At 39.1% G+C, this 27,763-nt stretch overlaps 1 protein-coding gene and 1 non-coding gene across 5 annotated transcripts in view; one reads left to right on the top strand and one right to left on the bottom strand.

Moving 5' to 3' along the window:
* celsr3 (cadherin EGF LAG seven-pass G-type receptor 3) overlaps nt 1-27,763 on the top strand; it is a 209,611-nt gene that overhangs the window by 33,751 nt on the left and 148,097 nt on the right. For all 4 annotated transcript variants that reach the window (XR_004414675.1, XM_033037098.1, XM_033037099.1 and 1 more), the window contains exon 2: nt 8,699-9,337. Coding sequence is in view for 3 of the 4 variants with exons in the window: in XM_033037098.1 (XP_032892989.1) it covers nt 8,699-9,337 (639 nt within the window). In the remaining variant the exon portion in view is untranslated. The remainder of the gene's footprint in view (nt 1-8,698; nt 9,338-27,763) is intronic.
* Nucleotides 15,610-15,714, bottom strand: LOC116983612. Its single transcript, XR_004414764.1, has one exon. It is a non-coding gene; the product is annotated as a U6 spliceosomal RNA (small nuclear RNA).

The raw sequence follows: 27,763 nt of genomic DNA, 5'->3' as shown, positions 1-27,763 counted from the left end.
TTTTTCTATCATAGCAGATTCTTTTTTTCCCTTATCTTGCTATGATATCTACTGAGAATGGATGTTACTCTGGATTTGGTTAATTTAAATGCCATACATAAGTATCAGCTGGGCCTCCCTTTTTGGATCCATTGCATGTTCCATTTGAGGTACCTCCTGTAGCTTGTTGGGGCCAATTAGAAATTTGCTTTGTCATCAAATGCTGTGTAGTTGTGATTATTTCCACTCACAAAATGCAGCTCTGTTATTCTCTTATTTAAATTAAGACCACTGAGGCTTAAAATAAGTTGTTGGTTATCTCTTTACAAATCCTTAGAGTAAAGAAACAAATTGAATAATTCCTTAATATCAGGATTAAATTCTTTCAAGGTGCATGGTTGGCTAATGCTATTTTTGTAAACTAAAATATTCCTCAATTACTTCCTCCAGAATACTTATGCTTGAGTACGTACAATCTCAACCTTTATAAAGACATTTGGACAGGTACATGGTTAGATTAATTGAATGGAAGATACAGCATGGAAACAGGCCCTTCCGCTCATGGAGTCCTTACTGACATTAGATTATCCTAGTTCTATGTTATCCCACATTCGTATCCACTCCCTACCCACTAGGGGCAATTTACAAAAGCTAACTAATTATGAAAGGAAATCCGCACAGTCATGAAGAACGTGCAAACTTCATGCAGCCATCACCAGAAGTCAGGATCAAACCCACTTCCCTGGCGCTGCGAGGCAGCAGCTTTATCAATTGTGCCACTGTGCCGATAGGAAAGGATTAGAGGAATAAAGGCCGAACACAGGACTAACTTAGTTTATTTTGATGTGAAAGTTATGAATTTTTTTTATTATTATTTTTTTTTATTAGAAGCAATTGTACAAGGATAAAACGCTCGGCATCTACAATTATACAATTATTGTACAGCTTCATTTTAACCTTATAACCTAAATTTAAAAAAATAAACGGAAAGCAAGAAAAGAAGAAAAGAAAAAATGAAGAGGTAAAATAGAAAAGAACAAGAAAACGACCCCTGAGCTACCAAAGCAGTGCAGCGGAAAGAAAAATAAATAAGAAAAGAAAAGATGGAGATATACCTTGCCCTTCCCCCCCCCCCAACCGTAGCGTCGCATTTAAATCTAAATTTGTGTTTCACCATACTATTGTTGTAAAAATTCAGTAAATTGTATACATGCCTTAAGAATTTGATCTGCTTTTTCCACCAAGACAAGCATAATGTTTTCCAAGTGTAGTGTCTCGGACATATCTGTAATCCACATCTTCACTGTGGGGACTGTTGTCTGTGTCCAAAATTTAAGTATTAATTTTTTCGCCATTATTAGGCTGTAATTAAGGAACGTCTTTGAAATATCGTTAGCTTAAAGCAGGCCTCTGACATACCTAATATGATCAGTTTTATATCTAGGTCCAATTTAATTTTAAATATTTTGGAAAAGGTATCAAATATTTCTCTCCAGAAGTTTTGTAACTTTGTGCAGGAAGCAAAAGAATGGGTTGTAGTCGCTTCTTGGAGGAGACATTTATCACAAATAGAGACATTTGGGAAGATCTTGTTCAATTTGGACTTTGAGTCTGTGCAGCATTTTAAATTGTATCAGGTGAAAGTTATGAAATTGTATTATTTTTGCAGAAAGGAGACAGCTGTTCACCCCAATGTGTCTATGCCACTTGTAATAGAGGTACCCAACCTAATCCTACCTTCCATTACTTTGTTTCATGGCAGCTCAGTCACTCAGGCCTGGTGGGCTGGCAGCTCAGTCATTCAGGGTTGGTGGGCTGGCAGATCAGTCACTCGGGGCTGGTGGGCTGCTTGTTCACTCACAGCTACTCCTTGAAATTCTATTTCAAGCAGAGTGCAGGCCACCAAATTGCCAAACAACTCATTGCATTGTCATTGGTGTTTAGTTGAGAGTAGTGTTAAACTTGTTCATGATATATGTATTTTTATTTCTATTTATTTTTTACTGCACACTGAATGGACACTGGTTTGAGTAACGTTTTTTTTGTTTCCTCTGGTTATGTGAGTACTCAGGAAAATAACAATAAAGATATACAATACAATACAATACAATTAAGGGCTAACAAATAATTTATTGCAAGTACATTGCAGACTCACAGTTCAGTTGATTCACAGCTTAGAATCACAGTTGTGGACTCTCCCTCGCAATCTTCCAGAGTGACTGACTCACGTCCAGGCATCCGGGGTTTTATAGTCCTGCCCCCTCCACCCCCCCCGGAAGGGGCGTTACCTTCATCGTGGTGATTGACAGGCGAGGACCAGCAAGATTTTTTGAAACACTCATAACTTTTTTATTTATCATCGATCGGAAAAATCTTCGGGGCTGCCTCAGCGGAGGAGGACTGTGAGTAAGATGGTAAAAAATCATGGCAATATAGGGCAGCGTTTTTTGTAAAATCAATATACAGCGCAGAAAGGAAGTGGTCAAGATAAGATTTTTAGTAATATGGATAGATAGATATGTACTGGCAATGAAACAATGAAATTCTAACTTACAGCAATAATACACAAATAAATATACAATTACAAGGTAACCGGGCCATAATAGTTCAAAACCAAAGTTTGTAGTGCAATAATAACAAATTCCATTGAAGATCAGGGTTGCTTAGGTTCTGGTTATTGCTGTGCAGTGTTTAAGAACCTGATGGTTGCAGGGAAGGCAACTTCTTGAATCTGGAGGTCATGATTTTTGAATTCCGTTATCATCTTCCTGATGATGGGAGCGTGGCGAGGTTGGTGTGTTCTTTGATATTAGCTGCCTTTGAGACAATGCTTCCTGTCGATCCTTTCGATGGTGGGGAGGTCAGTGCCCATAATGGACCGGGCAATGTTTACCACTCTCTGCAGCCTCGTTTGCCCTTGGGTATCAAACGGAACTAAGCCATGATGAAACTAATCATCCTGTCGATAGAGATCGTTTTTTGGATCCACTGTTTTTCCCATCCTGAAATCGACAATCAGAGTTAAGAGCAAGATTGGTATTCTGGCATCATTCAATCATATTAGCAATCTCCCCACTGACTCATTATTACCTGTTATTCGGCCAACAACAGTAGTATTGTCGGTGAATTTAAAGAGGGCATTGGTGCTGTGTTTGGCTAGCCAGTCATGGATATAGAGAGCGTAGAGCAGGGGTCTGAGCACTTAAGGTACTTCTGTGTTGATGGTTATCAAGGAGGAAGTGTTTTTACCAATTCGTACTGATTGTGGTCTGCCAATGAGGATGTTGAGGATGCAATTGCACACCGGCAAGCAACAACCTGGTTTAGAGGGGGTGATGGTGTTGAATGCCGAGCTGTAGTCGATGAAAAACAGTACATGTACATGTTCTTATTATCTAAGTGGTTCATGGCAGAGTGGAGAGCCTTCTGTAGCTTTCTAGATACACCTCCAGGCATTTTTTAAAGTGCAGGGAAGATATCAGGCAGCGAGTTCCTTATCCTCATCAGCTTTGTGAAAAAATGTTTATTTATCTCATCTCAAAACTTCCTACAATTAGGGAGTTTTGTCCTTTTTAATCCAACCAAGCCCCTGATAATTGTGTACATATCAATTATGTCTCATGTTAACCTTCCCTATTCCAAACGAAACAAGTCCAGTCTATCCAATTTTCAACACACTCAAAATGTAGGCTCTTTTAAACAATGAAGATGTGACTGAGAGGTCTTTTTCAGCAGAAATAAATGAATCCAAACTATAGTATAAAATTGGAACTATGAGGTAGTGATTGATGATGATTTTATTAAATATCAAATTATCACGGGAGTCATAATATTCTTCAGACATAGTACTCAGCGCATTATGGATTCCGATGGAGGGGGAAGGAAACGTCCCAGAGTAAGTTAAAAGATTTTGAAGTCATATTTTAAGCTCAAGACAGTGAACTAAGATGGCCTTAAAGCCACAAGGTTTTAAAGATGATGCTTTAACAATTAATATTGAGTTTTACATTGGTGTGTTTAATTCTAATCTTTTTCCAATCGGTCTCTGATCTGAATGGACAAACTCTAGACACATGAAAAAGACAGGCAGGAAACCAGTACATAATCTAATGGCCCTGTTGTATATCATCATTGTTCAATTCTGTGAGGAAATCTCTTTGCAATGATGAAGAAAAAAAACATGGCAATTCACATGGGGGGAAAAAGCTGAAAGGAATGAAATAAGTTCCTGTAGTCCACAGTGGCAGGACACCCCCATTACATCGTAAACCTGTCATCCCAATTTGAACAGGTACAGTGAAACGTAATTCTTTAAACAATCAATCATTTTGTGTCAAACGTCAGGAGCTCGATGTGATAGGAACGCTCCTAATAAATAACCTAGTTGCATGTTTGAATATCTCTTGGGTTTCAATAACCTAGCGAAGTCGAATAGCTAAACTAATTTAAATTATTTTATTACTTGAACAACCCATATCCACCATTCATGCGATCCTGGGTTTAATGCAAGATTATACATTCAGCTTGCCATGTGAGAGCAATTAGAGGGCTAAATCCATATGCTACAATTGTGATACACTGAATGAAATTTGTACTTACACGGTCTCCTAGTTCTTCAGGATTAGTTTTGAAGTGCTATGGTGACTGTAAAACAGGCAAATTCTATTCTATTTATTCACAGTAGGAGTGTAGCAGCTGAAAGTGACTGAACATAAGTGATCTGGTTCTTTGTTAACTTTGGTCATGTAATGTTGGATCAATACATTAGGCTGTCTTCCAAAGCTGAAAGTGCTTGCATTCAAATCACTCTAGAGATTTATCAGCTAAAAGGCAAACATTCAACAAGAAAAGAAGAGTTGGAGGTTTAGTTGAAACAAATGCAAGAGATGCTCAGCAATGTCATTGAGATGGAAGTTGTGGTTTGTTCAGCTTCATGCCAAACAAAATTGCATAGTGTCCAATTGAGATAAACTATTTGACCCAGTTGGTCAAAGATTGGTCATGCTTCACATGAGTCTAATCTCACCTTTCCTACGCTAGTCCTAAAGTCATAGAATCATTACAGCACAGAACTGGGCCGTTCGGTCCAACTTGTCTATACCACTCAAGATGCCCATCTAAGCTGGTTCTGTTTGCTTGTGTTTCACCAATATCCCTCTAAACCTTTCCTATCCATCTACACGACCAAATGTCTTGTAAATGTTATTGTACCTGCCTCAACCATTTCCTCCGCCAGATTGTTTTATTTGTACCACATCCAAGGGTACTCGATGCCCTGATTAATAAATACCAGCATGCCCTAAGCTGCCTTCACCACTCTGTCTACTTTCAGGGAACTATGTACTTGTATTCCTAGGTCCCTCTGATCTACAATTCTCCTTTGGACCTCCCGGTTCACTCTGAAACTCCTACCCTGTATTGAGTTCACAAAATGGCACACCCGCATTTATCCGATTTATATGCCGTTTGCCAATCCTCAGCCCATTTATCCAGCTGATCACAATTCCAATGCAGTTCTTCATAATCATCTGCGCTGTCTACGAGACCATACAAGTGTCGTATGCAAATTTACTAACGAAGTCATACACATTGTCACCCAGATTATTGATATCAGGGCTCTCGCTTAACTTTTTTTCCCTGTTGCCAGCCGGGCAACCTCGGCAGCTTTTTAGGTTGCCAAATCACAGTTTAGGTGGTCATTTAAGACGGCTTGCATGACGCGTGCGATAATGTGCTCGGACGAAGTGCGTAGTTACCAGTCGGAATTATGCTCAATGAAGCATTCACATATTATTTCTGCTTCAAATAAAGTCACAAACTAAACATATTCACCAATCAAGATATGATATACACCACAATGACATGCAGCAAAATTACAATACAGTATCTCATCTCTTCTTACACATTGCAATGAATGCAATTTCTATTATCTCTTTCCGATTCCAAACAAAAATATGGTTATTCAGCGTATGATCAACCTTGGTGAGACCAAGCACAGGCTTGGCGATCGCTTCGCACAACACCTCCACTCAGTTCGCAATAACCAACCTGATCTCCCAGTGGCTCAGAACTTCAACTCCCCCTCCCATTCCGAATCCGACCTTTCTGTCCTCCATGGCCAGAGTGAGGCCCACCGCAAATTGGAGGAACAGCACCTCATATTTTGCTTGGGTAGATTACACCCCAGCGGTATGAACGTTGACTTATCCAATTTCAGGATAACGTTGGCTTATCCTTGCTTTCTCCCTCCTTCCCCTCCCATTGCCAGCTCTCCCACAGCCTACTGTTTCCGCCTCTTCCTTTCTTTTTCCCGCACCCCCACCCCTCCTGACATCAGTCTGAAGAAGGCTCTCGACCCGAAACGTCGCCTATTTCCTTTGCCCCATAGATGCTGCCTCACCTGCTGAGTTTCTCCAACATTTTCGTCTACACATTCACACAAGTTCTGTTATCCCACTTTCCTCACCCACTCCCTGCACATTAGGGGCAATTTTACAGAGACAAGTTAACCTACAAAGCCAATGCGTCTTTGGGATGTGGGAGGAAACCAGGGAGAATGTGCAAATTCAACACAGACAGTGCCCGAGAACAGGATCGAACACAGATCTCTGGCATGTGAGGCAGGAAGTCCACCAGCTGTGCCACTATATATTATTTTCGAACACACAAAAAATTATACGTTGATAACTTTGGTTACTAAAAAAAAAGAAACTATCCATTTTCAGTCTTAAATCTCTAAGTGACGCTATGTCCCCCTTTACAGCTACTGTATGTTTTAATTCAGTTCAAGGCTATTGGGGCAGTACATTGGCCATAAATGTGCTGCCTAAAATTGCCAGAGACGTGGAATTGATCCTGAATATGGGTGCTGTCTGTATGGAGTTTAGTTTTCTCGTTTATAACATTGTTTACAGAGTACTATGATTACATATTCTGTTGTGCTGCTGCAAGTAAGGATTTCATTGTTCTAACTGGGACGTGAGAGAATAAACCACTCTTGACTTACGTCGCTGATGTGTGGGATAGAACTAGAGTACGGGTGATCGGTGGTCGGCGTGGACTCGGTGGGTCGAAGGGCCTGTTTCCACGCTGTATCTTTAAATTAAACTAAAAACACTAAAACCAGAGGAAATGTAAAGAAGGGTTTCTACCCGAAACATCACCCAATTTTTTCTATCCAGTGATGCTGGCTGTTCCATGGAGTTTCCCCGCACAATTAAAGCATGGAATAGTCTTCACCCTACCATAGGCACCAACCAGACGCAACTAAATTTAAGGTAGCTTTTTTTTTTCCCCAAGAGCCATTTTTTGCTTATGTCCAAGTCAAGAGTCAAGAGAGTTTTATTGTCATGTGTCCCAGATAGCGCAATGAAATTCTTGCTTGCTGCAGCACAACAGAATATGTAAACATAATACAGAACAGGAGATAAAAGTTCAGTGTGTCTATATACTATAGACCATATATATACACAATAAATAAACAGATAAAATGCAATAGGCTGTTATTTTTCAGAGTTTGTAGTTTGGTGGTGGTGGTGTGTCCACCAATTTAAATTCCATTTTGAATATTTTTGGAGGATCAGGAAACCAAGAAGCAAGAGTTACTCCAGGGAGTTACTGCAGCTCCAGGGAGTGATTCTGCGTTGTTTTTCAGCGGTCGCGGTAAGGCAGCAAACGGACAGCAATGGTGGCCAGAACTCCCACAATGCAAAGGGAGGGAGAAAGTGGCCGACGCCGACCAGTTGCCGTGGCAGTGCGCATGTGCAGGGCCGCACATGCACACAACCACGGCCGATGATGTGCTCGGCGGCCGTATCTTTGGTGCCGAGCGGAGACCCGAGCCCCGAGCCGAGACCCGAGAGCTAGAGCTCTCATCAACCTTCTCAGATACTTCCTCAAGAAATTCAATCAAATTCGTGAGGCATAATCTCCCCTGCACAAGGGCTGACTATATCTTTTTCAACCCCAGTCTTTCAAAATATATGTATATCCTCTCCCCCATACAGTCTTCTCCATTAACTTACCTACCACAGATATTAGGCTTACTGGTCTTTAGTTCCCATGTTTTTCTTTGCAGCCCTTAGATACAGCATTAGCCACCCTCCTTTGATTACCTTTTTAATTTCTTCCATATGATTCTCACTTGCCTCTGATGTTTGAGGTCCTAATTCACAAATGCTAGGCTACTTTTGCAATGCAGTGCTGATGGAGATGCCATCATTTAAATGAAGTGCGAAATTGAATCTCTTGGATATGCGTATTTGAAAAAGAGCAGGTCTATTTCTCTGATATTTAACCTTCAGCAACATCATGGCAACAGAACTAATCCATAGCTGATGGATAGTTGCAGAAATTGCGTAGCACATTTCTAAATTATAATGGTTGTCTACAGTTCTATGTGTAGTGCCATGAAATTGTAAAATTATGTTTAATTACAAGTCTTTGTGATATCGTCAATGATTAAGGTAGATTTTGGTGTCCTGTGATACCACATTTTCATTGGTAAAGAATTTAAAAAAATTGGGAAGTATGTTCCATAGGATATTAGGGTTAGCCAAATGCCACTTGAAGACTATCAAGCATTTTGGGTGATTTATAAAAGATCCTAAATATACAAGTCCTTACGAAAAGTTTTAAATAACAGGTATATGTAAACAAGAAGATGATCCCAATTGTTTATTCCTGAGCTAATTGAATTATTTTGTTTATCCATTTTCAGATGGGATTCACAGCGTGACAGCACAGTGTGTGCTGAGAGTAATTGTCATAACAGAAGAAATGTTGATCAACAGTATTACGGTGCGCCTAGAAAACATGTCTCAGGAACGCTTTCTGTCTCCATCGTTGAACCGCTTTGTGGAGGGTCTAGCAGCAGTCTTGTCTGCCCCCCAGGAGGACATCTTTGTTTTCAACATACAAAATGACACAGATGTCAGCGGGAGCATTCTGAATGTCAGTTTTTCTGCTCTGGTTCCTGGTGGAAGCCAGAGCCAGTTCTTCTCCTCAGAGGAGCTTCAAGAACAGCTATATATGAGTCGGATGCAACTGACTTCAGTCTCTATGCTGGAGGTGCTCCCTTTTGATGACAATGTCTGCCTGCGGGAACCCTGTGAGAACTACATGAAATGCATCTCGGTGCTGAAGTTTGACAGCTCCTCTACATTCATTGCTTCAGGCTCCATGCTTTTCCGGTCCATCCACCCCATCACTGGGCTTCGCTGCCGTTGTCCACCAGGATTTACTGGAGATTACTGTGAGACAGAGATCAACCTTTGTTACTCAAATCCCTGCCAGAATTCTGGAGTATGTAGTCGCAGAGAGGGTGGTTACACATGCATTTGTGGAGAAGAGTTCACAGGTTAGTAAAACCAGAATTATTTTGTACCACAGTGAAGTAATCTTGTCTTTGTTTTAAAACCAATTTATAAAAAATATGGTTGTATCAATTTAATCTGTGCAATCTACCTAAAACACACATTTAATTCAAAGAAATGGCTAGATGAATGACAGCTGCTATGCACCACCGTAAAAGAACCAAAGCCTAATGGAATTGCCAGACACGGCATTATTTCAAATGCCTCGTTTATTTCCAGCTATCCAGTTGGTTTCAAGATGCGGTCAAGCCAGCCAGTCATCCTTTCCTTAAAAAAGACCAGGAGCAGCTGCTCACCAAATCCTCACCAAATCACTGGGCGCCCAGTGAAGGTTTTGTCGTACACCCAGTGATGGAATATGTGAATAGTATCAATAATGTTAATATCATGTTATAAATCCACGGTGACCAGTATGAGTCAGGCTTCAACTTCTGGCATTTGGAGATCTGTGATGTGCAATAGGCATTACACCGTAAAGCAATGATTCTCCTCAACAAGTATCGATGCTTATTTGTACTATGATCAGCATTTAATTTTGGCCACATTTGCTTCCTGATGAGGCTTTAATGATGTCCAGTGTAGGCTCTCCGTTAATTTAGTTTCAGTCCTTCTGTAGTAAAAAATGCACAAGCTCACGTCTACAAACTTTTACATTATTTCAGTCTTATTCCTGCAAGAAATGTCACCGTCCAACATTTTTGATGCTTTGGATTTTAAATTATTTTGAAAATTCAATTTTTGGCAGTGGATATTAGGTCCATCCAATCATTTTTTCCAGAGTTAAATAACTGCAATAACATTTATAGTTACATTTATTGACCGTCTGCATTGCAGATCCCTGCAGACTGTCTGAGATTAAATTCTTTGCTTAATGCGTGCAAAGGAAACAAACCACCTCTGGCTTATTTTGAACTTGCCCACTGCAGCCCCACTCCTTTAATATGGGCCAAAAGGTCCATTATAGATTGGATCTGGATTACCCGTGTTTCATAATGAGCCCTCAAGAGAAATAAATAATTCCACTTCCACCTTATCCATTTCTTGATTAAGTTCTTAGTGCAAAGCCAGGTTGAGATCATGTATTGGAAGTGGGGGTTAGAGCTTACTGCAGCCCTATTAATTTCAGTTATCAAATGAAGCTTAACACAGGAGTTACAGGGTCGCTAATTAGGTGTTTCTCAGTTCAAACACAAACTAAAGAATTCTGCACACAAGATGGAAATGATTTTTGGACATTTTTTACTCCTTTTTAAAATTAAAATAAAACATTTCTGCCTCTGTAAACTCTGTGCCATGTTTCTCAATGGAATATTATGGTCATTTGCTCTCATTTTCTTACTGAAGAATTGAGTAACAATTTATTTGAAAACAATTTATTATTGCTATTTATGGTACAGTGACAGATGGTTATTTGTTTTGTAACTCTTGCTCTGCAATAATCATGTTGAATGTATTAAGTGAACATTTTTGTGTGATATTAAGCTATCTGGATAGAATACGTGTAGAGAATTGAGCTTAATGTAGACAAATGTATGTTGACAAAGGAAATCAGCAGCCATGTGCACTTGCTAAAGTGGCCCCAATTTGAAATGGTGTCTGTTTGTTATAGGATGTCTCTTCAGATGCTAGAAGACTGGTGCATGTCACAACACTGACATCAGCAGAGATAATCTGTAAAGTAGAATCCTTAAAACAGCATTGGGCGTCATATAGAGCAAAAGCTGATCAAAATGAAAACTCCCCATTGAATCCGTTGGTCGTGGAACTTGTCCTCGAAATTTAGAAACCATAAGCTGACATTCAAAAGTCATGCACACGATAGACCAGAATACTGGCAACTGCCAGGTAAAACCTACTGGCTGCCGTGCATACCAATAACCAGTGCTCTCAGGAAAGGACTGCAGGAGGAACTCTGATCAACTTAGTTATTGGTTGGCTGTAACCAGCAGTCCTCAAGGCCTCTGTTATCGTCGAACATGATTAAATGTTCGCATTTACCAACACTTTTCATTAATGCTCTATTGTAATCTCTCTGTAAGGAGATGTTATCTTATTTAAGTTTGGTTACTGTGTAATACTTCACATCCTTTAAGCATTTACAATCTCATTATTTAATATCCTGATCTGTCTCCCTGCTAAATACTGGATAAAAGTAATAATTTAAAATTATTTTATTTTATTCAATCTTTAGTGGGCCAATTTCCATCATTACTTTTGCATTTTATTTTGTTTGTTAATTTAATTTCAGCATTCCTCCTTGTTTTCCTCCATTTTTCCTTCTCCCATCTCATCGTTTTTTTTGTTATCATCCTTTCTTCTGTTTTCAGTGTAGTCTAAATGCTCGGTAAGTGCCCCTTAACCAAACATTTTCCCATATGTCACTTTGTGGTGTCCCATTAGTGTTTATTTTTTTCTTGTTTTAATGTAATGTATTTTTTCTGGACTCTTTTATGCCATTTTAAACGTTTCCCATGGGTGCTGTACATCGTTATTTGCCAATATCATTACCCCGTTGCTTTACAAGATTCTGTTTTCAGCTCCCCAAAATTGCCTTTTATTTCGGTTTTCATCAATCTAATTCCTTCTCAAATATTGTCTTGTGCATTTTATTATGATGACTATTGCTTTGATGCTATCCTGCTTTCACTTCCCCAGCTACTTCCTTTCCCAATACTGCATCCTGTTGGGAGCAGTCTCCATTCTCATAATAGCTCTTCAAAAATGGTATCTTTTCATGTATTTCAAAAACACTTTGAACAAATTTTTTAAAATCCAGTTATTTTGACACTCAGCCTCTGAACTCTCGATGGCACCCTCAAAAGGAGCTTTTCACTTTTCCAGGCGGTGTAGCTAGTGAAATGAACCAAACAATTGGATATTTCCCTCTTAGAAATTCCTCTCCAGCCACCTTAAATGGCCTTTCCTTTGACAATGGCAGCACACATTACGACAAGACACATTATGACTGTAATATGCGACACCAAATTGGTGTTATTTTGTCTAATTTTGTCTAATCATTTCTAGTCTCTTCTCCCCACACCCTATATCTTTTTCAACTCCTTATTTAGGCAACCTTCTAAGCCATAATGTCATGCTCTGTCTTTTGTCTATGTATTCTGTCATCTTTTTCCTTGTCTTCATAGGAGAAATATGCATCATACTTGTTGGACCACAGCAATATCTATGGAATTTCCTTCTCAACCTATTGAACCTTTGCTCTTTGATATGCAAACCTTTACATTTGTGAATTCGTTCAGTATGTAACTGTGTTTGGGATGTAACTTTCCAGTAATTCTTCCTCCCTTAATTTAAGTGTGTCTCAATTAGCAGTCTAGTTCACTGACTGAGCCAGATTTACTTATGGCTGAGGCATTTCCTGGATAAAGTCAGTGTAAGGGTTCTAAATTGGGGAAAGGCTCTTTTTTTCTAGTCTGAGAAGTGATTTAGTAGAAATGGAGAGGAAATAGTTATTTGACAGTAAATCAATCTCGGAGCAATGTTGTACTGTTGTTTCGAAAGGGTAGAAAGGATGAACAAAGTAATTAAAGATCAATTAATTTAATTGGTAACAGGCAAATTATCAGAACCTATTCTAAGGGATATAAGAATATAAGACATCATTGAAAAAAATTCAGGGACAATCAGTAATGATTTGTTAAGAATTGTAGTGTGTGAATAATTTGAATGATTGTTTTTGATGAGGCAATAAGGAAAGTTGCCGTGGATAATATGTTTGTTACACAGTAAAACTATAATCTGACCCTTTCGGATTTTGGACGTTCTTTTTTGATGTTAAACACAAGTATAATAAACTGCAGTGAATTTAAAGGGAATGTGGAAAATGAGACTCCGGTGAGTTTAAAAGGAATGCAGGAAACGGGAGCCTATTTACAAAGGTATTGAATTATGAGCATTTCTGAATAATTCAGTACCGGTTTATTGGAGATTTAATGTTGCTCTGACAACAGCTTCCAAACCCATTGCCTGCAGCACCATGGAGGACTGGGACACCAAGCACATGGGGACATCACTTACTGCAGGTTCCTTTGCAAATAACATACAATTGGTCTTGGAAATGCATCACTGTTCCTTCATTGTCACTGGGTCTAAATCTTGGAACTTCCTATCAACTGGCACTGTGGGTGCATCTTCAAGAACTGTGGCCTCTCAGGGGTAATTAGTGATAATAAGCAATAATTGTCGGCTTTGAATAGATTGAATAAGTGACAAATAATAACACGCCCACAGATGGCAGGCAGTTTTTTTAAAATGCCCATGGGTTCTAAGGAAGAGTGACAAATTGAATCCAAAATTGGTTATGTGGTAGGAAGATATCAATGATCTAGTCCATTGGGTGGGAAATTGTTAAATTTAATTGAAAGTATTTGGGGAAGTGCAATAAGGCTAGAGGATGTACAATAAATGGGAGATATTGAGTGGTGGGGAGGATCATAGGGACCTTGAAATGTATGTCCACTTACTCTTAAGCAGATAGGACAGGCCAAAAGTGGAATAAAAAGGCACATCAGATTAGTAAACTATGCTGGAATTGTGTACAAATACTAATTAGAATATAGTTCGAGTACTGTGTAGAGTTCTAGTTGGTACTACAGGAGAGATCAGTAGTAAACACCTTTTTTTCACAACTGATGGGGTCACAAAGTAAATGCCATAGATTTAAAGTAATAGCATAAAGTGACGATTAGGCTAATTCCTTGATCCTAATAAGATGCATCTTAGGCTGCTGTGGGTGTTAAGGGAGAAGATTACTGGGGCTCAAAGAGAGATTTTTAAATCTTCACTGACCACTGAATTTTATTCAGAAAGGACAGCATGGGTAAGCCAGGAAATTGCAAGTCATGTAATTATAGACCTTCCTCTGATGTATCATATTAGAAAGCTGTCCTTGTAATAAAATCATAAAATTGCAAATTACATTTCATTTCAGAGTGAAAAGAGAGTTCATAATGACAGTAATGGTTGCTAAAATGGAGTAAATAGTTTCTGAAAGAAGTGAGCATGAGAGGGCCAATGGCCTTTACTCATTCTCTGCTGCTCAAGCTGCCTGTGTATTACTTGTGCAGAATTGTTGAGGTTTTTTTTATGTATGAATGGGCAAAATGGAAGCAACTGACAATTCTAACAATCCTTCTGATTCTATGAGAGTAAATAATTAATAGCCAGACCTGGGCATCAAGTAGGAACAGATAGATTGTTACTGGGTCTTCAGTTATTTTTCAGTAAGAATTAATATCTGAATGACGCTTGTGTAAAAGTAGTTACACCACAGATTTTCCTATTGCGGTAGAAATAAGAGGTAGCGACAAATCTTATAACTACTTAAACTGCTAGACCTATTGGGATAAATCATTATTTTTTAAATCAAATCTCTTAAAATGCACTTCTAAATTTGACAGTTACTGGATTTGTTATTCGTTTTTAACTAAGAGTCAACATTTACTAATGTTGCTCCACCTCTTATCAAAGGCGGCACTGTGGTGCAGCGGTAGAGTTACTGCCTTACAGTGACAGACCCAGTTTCAATCCTGTCTGTACGGAGTTTGTACGGTCTCCCTGTGACTGTGTGGGTTTTCTCTGGGTGCTCCGGTTTCCTCCCACACTCCAAAAATGTACATGTTAGTAGGTTAATTGGGAGTCGGTAAAATTGTAAATTGTCCCGAGTGTGCAGGATAGTGTTGGTAATCAGTGGTTGGTGCGGATTCGGTGGGCCGAAAGGCCTGTTTCTATGCTGTGTCTATAAAGTAAAGTCTAAAGGTACCACTGAGGAGATAACCTCTCAACGTTTTCCAAAACCATGTCAAGCATTTCATTGAGCCACTGACTGCTAGCATTTCAATAGGATACAACCTTAGCCAAATGTGGAAGTATGAAGAAGGCTGGAGGATACATCCTACCACTACATTGAGCATTACAATACATCACCCACCACTCACATTGAGCATTGTGATGATGCTGAGGAGATGGGCTGGCTGTACAGCATTGATCCCACTATTCTGAATGAGGTCACTGTTCCTGTGGTTAAAGACACAATTTGATTTATTTCACTTCAATGTTTTTAAATATTTATTTGTATTTTAGGGTGTTTCCAATGTTATTTTTTCTAAGTTATTTAAATTGATTTACACGGTTTGCAATAGTAATATTTAAAAATAGTTGAAAAGGTTTTGAAAATGGTATGCTCCATGAAAGCTAGCATGATTCTACAGGGTAGAAACTCAACTCCATGGCTTGGATCTGTCTCATGGGATGCCTCACGAATTTGCATGTGTCATCCTTGCGCAGGGGCCATGCTAATCTTCTCTGTATCGTTCCAATTTTAGTATATGTGCTACCAACGTACAGAAAGCTGTTTCATCTGGCCCACTGCCTTCAGAAATAGTCAGCGGGTGTAACACTACAGGGGACAAGTTGGGCAGTGAGTTGGGTCCAGTGTGATCTGGTCTCTCTCTCATAGTCATAACACTTCAACTTTCCCAAACAGAGGCAGCACCTAAAAAAGCTGTTGCGATGCAATTCCAGGGACCCAAGGTTTAACCCTGTTCTCAAATGCTTTATATGAGGAGTTTGCACATTTGTGGGATTCTTTCAAATGGTTCAGTTTCTTTCTTCATGCCAAAGATGTAGCTTTTTTAAATTACATTTCTGTGGTTGGCAGGTGATAGAATAGTTGGAAGTGGAGAGAAAGGGTAACAGGGAAACACAATACTATTATTTCAGAGTATTTAAGTGTGGTTTAAAGTCAAATATCATTCAGTAGTGTAGCCAAATCATGTTCATTTATTTGAATGTTGACTCGCCTCAAATGATCAACTGGCCATTAGCACAACAATGATTCAATTCACAATGAATGTCATTAACTGAATTTGTATGGAACAGTAATGTTTATCAATGCACTGAAAAGAAACTGGTTCTGAGACATACTGTGGAGAAGCATTTGTCTTCCATTCATAAGATGGCAACAAGTGTTTTCACGTTTTGGCTTTGTTTCTTTAAGTATAATTGTGTCATTGATTAATAGGCAGTCTGCTTCTTCTTGCGTTTGAGGCAGCAGAAGTCTGCAGCAGGGTGATGCCATCCGGTTCGACATCCGTAGGTGCCCACCCTAAAAAGGGAGCATGCTCTGGGTTGGCGCCATGCTGCGGCACTGCTGCTGTCTCTGTTTGTTGTCGTTCGCCTGATTGAGGTCAGTTGACAGGGCTCACCACGGGGAGATCGACAACAAGAGCCCCAATAGGCAGTGACATGTTTCTTATTTCTGATGCAAATAATTATTTATTAGTTCAGGTTTATTTTATTGTAGTTATATTGAAATGTAAATGCGATGCAGTTTGTGCTTCCTATTCACTCTTTTTGAGTGTGCAGTTAAATTGCATATGTCGACATTGAACTATTCTGCCCAGCGTCATTGCAGTTGTGCCTATTTGCAAACCATGCACAGAAAATGAAAGTAGTTGGATCTATTTGCATTCAATAGGCGCAAAGACATTTGTAACATGACTTTGCACCTAACATCTCCCTGAATCATATCAGGACTTTTAGCTTTTGTGTTAAAGGACCTGTCCCACTTACGCGACTTTTCAGCAAACTGTCTACGACCTTCAAGCTCGTGGCCACTCACCTGAAAAAGCCCGAGCTGGATCGACCGTCAGCGCTGAACACACACACACACAAACACACACACACACACACACACACACACACACACACACACACACACACACACACACACACACACACACACACACACACACACACACACACACACACACACACACACACACACATACACACACACATATCGCTAAGGGGGGGGGGGCAGGAAAAGTGGGGGAGCACTGTCTGAAATTCACACGGTGCAAACCAAGGTGATACCAGCGATGAACAGGAAGGTTAAAGACGGCTGTCAGAGTGTACGATAAGTCCTTTAAAAGAGCGGGGAGAAGGGGGTGGGGGAAGGATTAGAGACACTTTTAAGAAGCCAGACAACTTTTTAATAAGCCAGAGATACACAGCTGTGAAGTTTAGCGGGCATTTAACATTACCGGTCGGTTTTCCTCGGTCATAAAAACTCGTGCTTACGTTTCTTTTCCCCAATGAGCCAATTCAAATGTCTGGTCAGCAAAGGAGATTACCTACGGCTACCTCAACTACCTATAACGACATGGCGACTCCACTACCACTGCACTACGAGTTCAAAAGTATTGATTTTCTCCATGGCGATAAATTTTTGCTCGCAGAAAATTTTTCAACATGTTGAAACATTTTCCGCGACCAAACTGAGGCCGCGAGTGGTAACCACTATGTGGGAACTCCTCTCGACCATGAAGGAGACTCACCAGAGACCACCTACGACCATGCTGCGAGCTTGTGGCGAGCGCAGACTCTCCTAAACTCGTCAATAAGGTCGCCGTAGTGGGACAGGCCCTTAATGTTAGTATTTCTTCCATCAGTGGTTCACAATGTTTCCAAATGCTGAGATCCTTGAGTAAGTGACTAATAATATGATCTGGCAAATGGTGCTATGTTACATGTTTGGATTACGTAATTGTAAATGCAATTTCAAAAATGTACAGTTTTTATTAGAAAGAGTGAGGTAAAATACAAAATAACATTGTTAATCTTGCAGATTGAGTATGTAATCTGTAAATGAATACCAATGTCAGTGCACGAGCAACCAATCTTATGAACACAATGATTCAATTCATAATAAATATAATTGAGGAGAAAGGCGAAAATAAGCATTTAAATGGTGTAATAGCATATAGTGAGGCAGGGTGCAAATTCATAAATCATTAAAAGTTAACAAGAATTTATAAAGAATGCAAAAACCACTGGGATTCATTTATGAAGAAACAGAATTGAAATATGATATGTTGAACCACAGTTATTCACCATACTTGTTATATGTGTATAATTCTGGTCTCCTTTTTACAAAAGCATAAATGAAGCTGTGAATAAAAGGTTTGAAAATAGAAATAGGGGAAAATCCATGAGCAAAATTAAAACGGAGACTATAAATATAAAGCATTTGCTAATAAATTCATTGAAGAATTAATGGGAATAATTTCTTTCCAGGGGAGAGAACAGTCATAATTAAACTTATTGTACCATACTCAAGGTAAATAAGGTAATTTTAAGGGGAAGCTAAATAGATACATAAGGGAGAAAAGAATTGAAAGTTATGCTGATAAGATTGGATGAATTAGATTGGGAAGAGAAAATAGTTCGAAAGTAAAACAAATACTAGAAAAGCCTGAAATATTATGTAATTCCTGCTCAACACTTGTACATTTACTGGTGCCAATATAATGATTCCATGAACAATTGATGATAGTCTAAGCATTTTGTGCAGCTATGCATTTAAAGAATTAACTTCAGTTATATAGGAGTTAGATAGAGCTCTAGGGGCTAGTGGAGTCAAGGGATATGGGGAGAAGGCAGGCACGGGTTATTGATAAGGGACGATCAGCCATGATCACAATGAATGGCGGTGCTGGCTCGAAGGGCCGAATGGCCTCCTCCTGCACTTATTTTCTATGTTTCTATGTTTCTTGAGCACCCCTCTTTGAATCCTTTCGTACATACCTTGTTTATTTTAACATAAGATAAACAAAAAATGCTGAAAACATTCAGCAGGTCAGACAGCGGTGGAAAGAGAAACTTGACATTATCAGCTGAAAATCAATGAAGGGTTTAGACTTCCAGTGCCCTAAGTTTTTGATTTTCATCTCTTGTAATGTAATGTTGATTCATCAGTTGCTTTATCAGGCAATGCTTCTGAAGGCCGGCAAGCAGGGAAGAGTTGAAATAGGAGTGGGAATAGGCCAAACATTTCTTAGCATCTGCTCTGCTGTTCAATAATGTCAAGCTCGTTAGAACTCATTTTAATCAATTGCACCTCACTACCTGATCCCCATAACCTTCGTATCTCAGTGTTAAATCTACTTAATAACTTGGCATCCACAGCTCTTTAGAGATTTGCAAAGTTCACACCTATTCATGAGAAAAACAATTCTTTCTCATCTCATCTCAGATGGCTGACCCCTCATCCTGACGCTTGAGCTCTCCCACCAGATGATAAATCTGTGCAACCTGATGTGCATCGGAATCTTTCATGTTTCAATAAGATTACCCTTTATTCCTCTGAATTCCTGAGAGTATATGCCTATTCTGTCTAATATATTATGAGGAGAACCTCATCATCCCAGGCCTCAATCTAGTGAATCTTCTTAAGACTGGGCTGTTTCTGAAGGCAAATATAATCTTCTTTGAATAAATAGACCAAACCTGCAGTAATGGTCTTGATATTCTGCCATGAATAAAGGAGTGTCAAATAAAGGTGAGGTCTGATCCAGGGTCAGGCAGAATACCAGTACTCAAGCGGTTCTTTGAGGATTTGAGTGGGAGCAGACAAAGAACAGTACTGCTCAACCAACAGAACATATCGCTGCCAAGTTTAACCATTTTTGACACGCATCACCAAGGTTTTGAAGCGGATGCCCGACTTAAATGAAAGTTTGTGGAAATGTTTGCCTGGTACTTGATTTATGCATTTGTTCTTCACTTCTCTTTGAATGTCAAGCTGTGTGGCTGTCAGGAATCCCCCTCCAATTTTTGAGAGAATTGGTGCAATACGCATTTTCAGTCTTTTGCGAAGCCAAAAATGTGGCTGCTGGTCATTTTTTGTTTTGCACATTGTAATTTGTCACAAACACGTGTAGCTGTCGTCATTCTTCCATTTTGCTCTGACCTTTGCTCAGGAGTAAACAAACAAATTGTTTACTCCTGATTCTTCTTCTCACTATTACCAATTTCTAATCTGCAATGATTGTTTGTCAAAGCTACGGAGACCCAAAATGTATTGTTGAAGCTGTCAAAAACCCTACACAGACAGAATTTATTTTTGTATATCGAATAGCAACCAAACTTCAGTTGTGGGATACAGGCAAATGAGATGTTGGCAGTAAACCATGCCAAATTAACCCTAATGACTGTGGAAAGCACTGCCCTCTGAGCATAGCTAACAACTCAACTCAGCAATGGACAACATCAGTTTCTATTCATACTCTGATTCATGCTTTTGTACATCCTTTCAAAATTAAAGCTTGAATAAAGGGGCTGTCCAACTACGGCGACCTAATTGGCGAGTTTAGAAGAGTTTGTCCTCGACTCATACTCGCAGCATGGTCAACACGAGGTCCAAGGAGGTCTTTGTAACTCTCCTTCATGCTCGAGAGTAGTCCCCGCATACTCGAGGCCTCAGCTAGGTCGCGGCATATTTTTCAACATGTATAAAAAAGTCCGCGAGTAAAAAAAGGTCGTCATGGAAAAATATCAATATTTTTTTTACTCGTAGGTTTAGTCGAAGTTGGTTGTAGTAGGTCGGCATGTTATTCGTAAGTAATCGAGGGTAGTCGAAGGTAGTTGTAGATAATCTTCTACATAGTCGAAGGAGGTCTTCAACATGCCATTTTTTCAACTCTTCTAAACTCGCCAATTAGGTCACCGCAGTGGGACAGCCCCTTAAAAGTTGAGGAAAACATTATATTTTTAATGATTTGTTTTGTTACATTAATCATGTTGTAGGAAAGGTTAGTGCACGGCATGTTTCATTCCCAACTGTTATGAGATATTGCTCCATTTTATTCAGCAATTTGTTTTACTGGTGATGAGGAATATGCCATTTTATCAGCTTCGAGGTATAGGGTCTGTTGAGATCTAAGCAGGTTTCTTCAATGCCAAAATAAACTAAATGTCAATGATGACCACTTGGTGCGTGTAATTCTGTTCCACACTCCCCTCCCCCCTCCCCTCCCCCCCACCATCAAACATGTAGCGTATACAAATTACTCCCCCTTCCCCACAACCCCTCACAGCAAGTACTCTTTGAGACCTATTAAATGAGACTGCCACTGAATGCAATATGCACTGGATTGAAGTCTATACCCAAATTAAAATGGAAATAGGCAAATATTCTGTGCTCACAGTATTAGCTTTTCTGTAGCAGTCTCTGCAGTCTCTTGGTTTTTCAGTCAGTTTGCTTGCTCTCTCACTGTGTATTGGATTTGTATGAGTTATTGTTTACAGAGTAACTGTAATACATTGTATTTGTGAATGTATTACATTGTAAATTTGTGAACATGCATTTACAATGAACACTAAAATCTGAGAAAAACATCCTGCTCTACGATGCTGATCACCATCTGGAGAGATCGATATTGGTAAAGTGCCGTGAGCTTAATGCCATCTCAGTTGGTTGCTTGCTCTACAGCTGTGCCTCTTCTATTATTTAGACGCCAACTCCAGGACTTCTATTGACAATCGCCTATTGCAGTTTATTCGAAAGGGGCACCTTTTTGGGAATCACAGTGTGGTTTGATGCTCATTGTGTTTAGTGTTCAGGTTTGTACATTTAATAAGTTAGCTGAATAAAGGCTTGCCTCTGCTCTAAGGTTTTTTGGGTTTTTTTTTGCAACAATCCCGATTTTGTACTATGTTGTGTTTATATTTTCAAGCCTGACTATCGGCATCCTATTTTTGTTTTATGACATACTCTTTATCGCACTTATTCTGGGTAATTTTCCCGAGAGGGAGTTATCTCCTTAATTATGCAACGCATGGATCTAAATTACTGGCACAAGATGCCACCCGGTCCCTTGTGCCCAATCTGCCATTTAATGAGAACATGGCTGATCTGATTGTATACTCCACATTCCCACCTCCACCTCATAACCTGTCACCCCTTGCTTATCAAGAATTTATCTCCCTCTGCCTTAAAAGTCTCAGCTTTCTGCACCCTTTGAAGCTGAGAGTTCCAAAGACTCACACCCCACTGAAATGTTATCTCGTTGCTGCCATAAATAGGGTGAACGTTTTTTTTAAATACAGTGACCCTTTGTCTGGATTCTCCAACAAAGAGAAACCTTTTTGCATCCACCTTTTTGCGTCCGCCTTGCTTCGACCTGTTAAATCCAAAGCATTGTGCTGGCTGTTTCCTTCCAACACGCAGCGCCAATTGAGCATTTTTGTTTAAATCTCCTCTAAAGGGCTAATCTTCCACTGAGATGTGCCTGGTCTAGCCAGCAGAGAAGCTCATATTCCTGTCCAGGTACAACATCCTGTTGAAATGGCAAACTGCATGTTGGCCCTTTTTTTTAAACAAGAGAATTTTAAGGCAAAAGTAGGAATGGCTTGCTCCAACTTTATCGGGCTGCGATGATCCAACAGTTTGTATATTACACATAGGTCTCTCTCCCTATTGAAGTACAGTGTTACAAAAAAAAATAAAAAATCAGTTGTTGGTAATGGGTAAGTAAAGCTTTTTTTTTTATTGATCTGGTTGTCAGTTTAAATGTTTTTTATTGTTTATTGTTTTACTAGAATGTTGCCTGGGTTTCAGCAACTAAGTTACAGAGAAAGGTTGAACAAGTTAGGGCTTTATTCTTTGGAGCGCAGAAGGTTAAGGGGGGACTTGATAGAGGTCTTTAAAATGATGAGAGGGATAGACAGAGTTGACGTGGATAAGCTTTTCCCACTGAGAGTAGGGAAGATTTAAACAAGGGGACATGACTTGAGAATTAAGGGACTGAAGTTTAGGGGTAACATGAGGGGGAACTTCTTTACTCAGAGAGTGGTGGCTGTGTGGAATGAGCTTCCAGTGAAGTGGTGGAGGCAGGTTCGTTTTTATAATTTAAAAATAAATTGGATAGTTATATGGACGGGAAAGGAATGGAGGGTTATGGTCTGAGCGCAGGTATATGGGACTAGGGGAGAATACGTGTTCGGCACGGACCAGAAGGGTCGAGATGGCCTGTTTCCGTGCTGTAATTGTTATATGGTTATAAGTGCATCTGTTCTTGCAGTTTCTAAAATATAATCCAAGTGATTTTATGTAATTATGAATGTCAAAAGATATTCACCAATGTTCCATACAAGTGACAGCTTTGTCAGCTGGTAAGGCTGAGTGTTGGCCTCGCTGGTTGTCAAAGCCATTCTGTGTGTGTGACCAACTGCGTGCTATGAGACCGCAGCAAAGCTTGGAGTGCACATGTCGTGCACGGATCAGTGCTTTTGGGACTATGCTGGAAGAAACCATATATTCAGTTTATGGGTTCCCAGCCCCCCTAGCTTGCCACCCCTCATACCCTATCAATTCCTTAACTCTTCCCCCTTTCCTCCAACTCTCTGAATGCTATGTGCACTATCTTCAGTCTTCACATCCTCTTTTTCTCTGGGCACACTTGCCCATGCTCCCATGGACTCAATTGTTCCTGGCCACTCTCTATTTACACACCCGGCCAATTTTGCACAACTGTCCATCTGCACATACTCCAACCCTCAATTTGCATTTGGGGTTGAAGGGAGCTCTGGGCTTGTGGCCTTTACAATGAAGATTACTGGCATGGATCATACTTTGATGGAAAACATGATGACATTCCATTCACTGATGAAGCATTAAATCATTGGTACTTCTATCTCTTGAATACATTTTTACATCTAAATTCTGTGTTTGTGATCTGGAGAATATTAAAGGACCTAAGTAAATTGTCTGTAGACATGTTAAAGTTGCTTTTAACTAGGCAACTGGCAGAGATATCCTATACTGAAGCATTCTTTAAGGCCGTCAATTCTGAACAAACAACAGTGGTGGACAGCAATGCATCAAAAGTCATACCAGTTATTAAACTCTGATCTCATATCTGTATACATTACTTGTTTTTTGCCGGGAGATCTGGTAGTCAAGATGGCTTTTTACCCTTAGAAACAATGTGAAAAACAAATGAGTTTGTCAAATAAATAATTTGATGTTGTGGAAATTAGCTATCTACTAATTGATATGCCAGTGTTATAACAGTGACTCTGCTTGGAAAAATAATTAATTAGCTATGAAGTGTTTTGGAATATTGGGAGGCTATGATAATGCACCGTTAAAACAGGTTCAATTTTTCAATGTAATCCAATGATTTGGTAAAGATTTGCAATATAACTTTGAATTGACAAATCTTAGTCAATTTTATTCTAGTGATCATTTTAGACGTGAAATTGAAATAAACTTGAAATGCTTATTCTTCCTTCTTCCCCCCCCACCCCCCCCCCCCCCCAAAATTATAATTCCCATAATGCTGCTGTGTTAAATCTCATTTATTAACTTTCAATAAAGATCCCTAGCATTGACTGTATTTGCATTTGACAGCACCATTTCGGAGACAGCTGGAGAATACTGTCTATCACAATCTTATCAAATCCTCAACAGACATGAATTGGCTCCAGTCGTTATTCATGAAGAAGTCCATGGTTTTAGACAGTTGATGGGTTAACAGACGAAATGTGACTATTACAAAGATAGAGCTTTGTTTTGAAATATTAAAGATCTTTAAACTTTGTAATTGTACATTAGAGATGAGGCTGGCAGGCAGGAACCTGGAGCATTTCTTTGGTATTCAGTGGAAAGTGTGTGTACAACATTGTTTCCCTATGAATAATACATTCCTAGTTCATCCCCTGCAGTGATGGCTCCAGAGAATAAATTAATATCTGTATCAAAGAGAAGCCAATTCAGTTTTTAATGAAGAGGAAACCCCTAAATTCCTTTGGGAGGAAGAGAGGAAAAGGGAAAACTGAGCAAAGCATATTAGAAGCATATTAATCTCAGGTGGAGATAAAATACTTTTATGGGGTTGCGAAAGCCACCGGCATCGCCCTTGGTGGTATAATATCCTGAATATATCTTTGTAATAAAGTTTCATGCTTGAAAAACTTGAAAGCCAGATGGTATTTGGTTCTGTGTTTCGATCTATATTAATGAACAGAAGAAAACTAGTCCAAGGAAATTATCTGAGAGAATTTAAATTTAAACACAGCACAAATTTAAACTACTGCATTACCTTGTCTACTTTTACTGTTACCCCCACAAAAGATCCAATTGGATTTGCCAAGCAAATTTTTTCCTTTTGAAATCTATGCTATCTATCCATTATTTTTCTTTTTCATCTCTCAGTGCTTTTCCAGTCTCAATCCTACAATAGGATTCTACTTTATTTCCTGACACGGATTAGAAATTGACTGGTCTATAATTCCCAGGACAAATTTTACTTCCCCTTCTTTGACAGATCTATTATGTTAGCTATCCATTAGGCTTCAAACACCACTGCCTTTTCTCATAATTTCTCAAATATGTGTCATAATATCTCTGCTTCTCTAGATGTTTCTCAAAAATGTCAATACCATCCATCTGAGCTGGCATTTGTGTTTGACATGGTTATGTAATGCATCTACTTTTTTATATATTAAATGCACGCATTTCTTTATTCATTTCACTATTCAGAGGCATGTCCACCTGTTTTACATCCCCATTAAATACTGAAGCAAAATAATAAGAGTTGGACAGCATGGGAACAGGCTCACTGCATCATTGCTGACCTTTATGCCTATCCATATTAATCCATCTTGCCTACATTAATATCACACACCACTGTACCTTGCATTTTCAAGTACTAGATGCCTCTGAAATGTTGTTACTGTTTTTGCCTGCACTACCTCCTCTGGCAGCTCGTTCCAGATACCATCTACCGGTACTCTTTGGGTGAAAAATGTATCCCGCAGATCCTTTTTAAATCTCCTATCTCTCACTATAAACCTATGTCTTGTAGTTTTAAACAACCCTACCACAGGAAATTTAATATTTACATCATCTCCCTCTTGTTGTGTTTAAAATACTAATTTAAAGTAAGTATTTTTTAGTTTTAAAAAATGTATTCATTTTGCATGGATTGTGACCTTTGCATGGATCCTGTACCTTCAAGTAGAAGGTACAGGAGCCTGAAGACTGCAACGACAAGGTTCAGGAAATGCTATTTCCCCACAGCCATCAGGCTATTAAACTTGGTTCGGACAAAACTCTGAACATTAATAGCCCATTATCTGTTTATTCATGTGTGTATATATTTATATTATGGTATATGGACCCACTGATTTGTTCTGTAGTCATTGCCTACTATGTTCTGTTGTGCTGAAGCAAAGCAAGAGTTTCATTGTCCTATTAGGGACACATGACAATAAACTCTCTTGAATCTTGACACCTATGCTGTCATCAGCCAACTCGGAGGATGATAATGGTCTTTGACATCATTGTCACTCCGAAACTAATAGTGTCATATGTAATTTATGTTTTCCTCTGAGATTGATGTTTCCACTAATAATAGCTATGGGTTCTACCCCTAAAGCACCTCTGACATAATAATGGGGTTCCAAAGTTCTGCAGAGGAGTTTACCTAATCAAAAATTGGGGAATATAACTAAAACATGGATCAAAGAGTTAGATTTGAAACTACTCTTGACGGAAGCAGTTGTAGTGAACAACATAACAGGAAGGACATGACTGCAGAAGGAATTTAAAGCAAGTAAGAACATTTTAAAATGTCATCATTGTTTAACTGGGAACCAGTGTAAATGTGTACCTTGTTCCTTGAAATGAATCGTTTCATTTAAAATTCAAAGTCAACTATACTCTGGCCAGAAGTGGAAAAACAAAATAATAGCCTCATTCCTTACTCTGAACTATAATTTATTTGTTGGATTCAGGCATGCTCCCTTTATAAATCACATTGAGATTTGACTATTGTGCCGAATACTTTGAAGCTTAATATTACACCAGAACCTTTTGCTGGCACTTCCAACTGACAATTATTTCAAAAATGCACTCTAATAATAATAAAATGAAAATTGAGCTAACTGTAGTAGAAATAATCGAAGTGGAAATAATTGGTTGCAAGAAGTAGGTATGTTGTCATCTTAACAGAATAATAGCTACCTGAAACACGCAAGTGTGTAACATAGAGACAACGTACTCAAAAACAAATAACAATGTTCGAATGTATTTTATAAATCACTATAATGTTAAGGGTAACATCTCTCAACCTCAAATGTTTTCTCGCAGATTGTACCTGTTCAATCAGAGAATGTCTGTTTCCATGCTTCCAGGTACTCATAAAATTCCAGAACTGATTTTTTTCAATTTTATTATATCATCTGAACTAATTAAACTATGTGAACCCCCAAAAAGATTAATGGATACATGTTTGATTCCATTTCTGTGTCAACTCGTGCGTTACGGCTATTAGCTCTGCACTCTGAGCTAAGCATCATAAAAATAAGTCCAGTTTGGTATTTGTTGATTCTTGGGAGCAGGAATGGTGAACACAATTTCTGGTTTAGCTCTCCAAGGTGAGATAGCCAATTGAATTCAAAATTAACTTGGAGGAAGGAGTCAAAGAGTAGTGGTGTAGGGTTGTCTTTCTGATTGAAGGTCTTTGACCAGCAGAGTGCTGCTGGGTCCGCTTTTGTTTAGAGACATTAAGGGATACAGTGCATAAACAGATGCTTCGGCCCAG

The sequence above is a fragment of the Amblyraja radiata genome, chromosome 18, assembly GCF_010909765.2.
Source record: "Amblyraja radiata isolate CabotCenter1 chromosome 18, sAmbRad1.1.pri, whole genome shotgun sequence".
Taxonomy (NCBI): domain Eukaryota; kingdom Metazoa; phylum Chordata; class Chondrichthyes; order Rajiformes; family Rajidae; genus Amblyraja; species Amblyraja radiata.
Note: the sequence above shows the minus strand (reverse complement) of the source record. Positions and strands in the feature narration are given on the sequence as shown.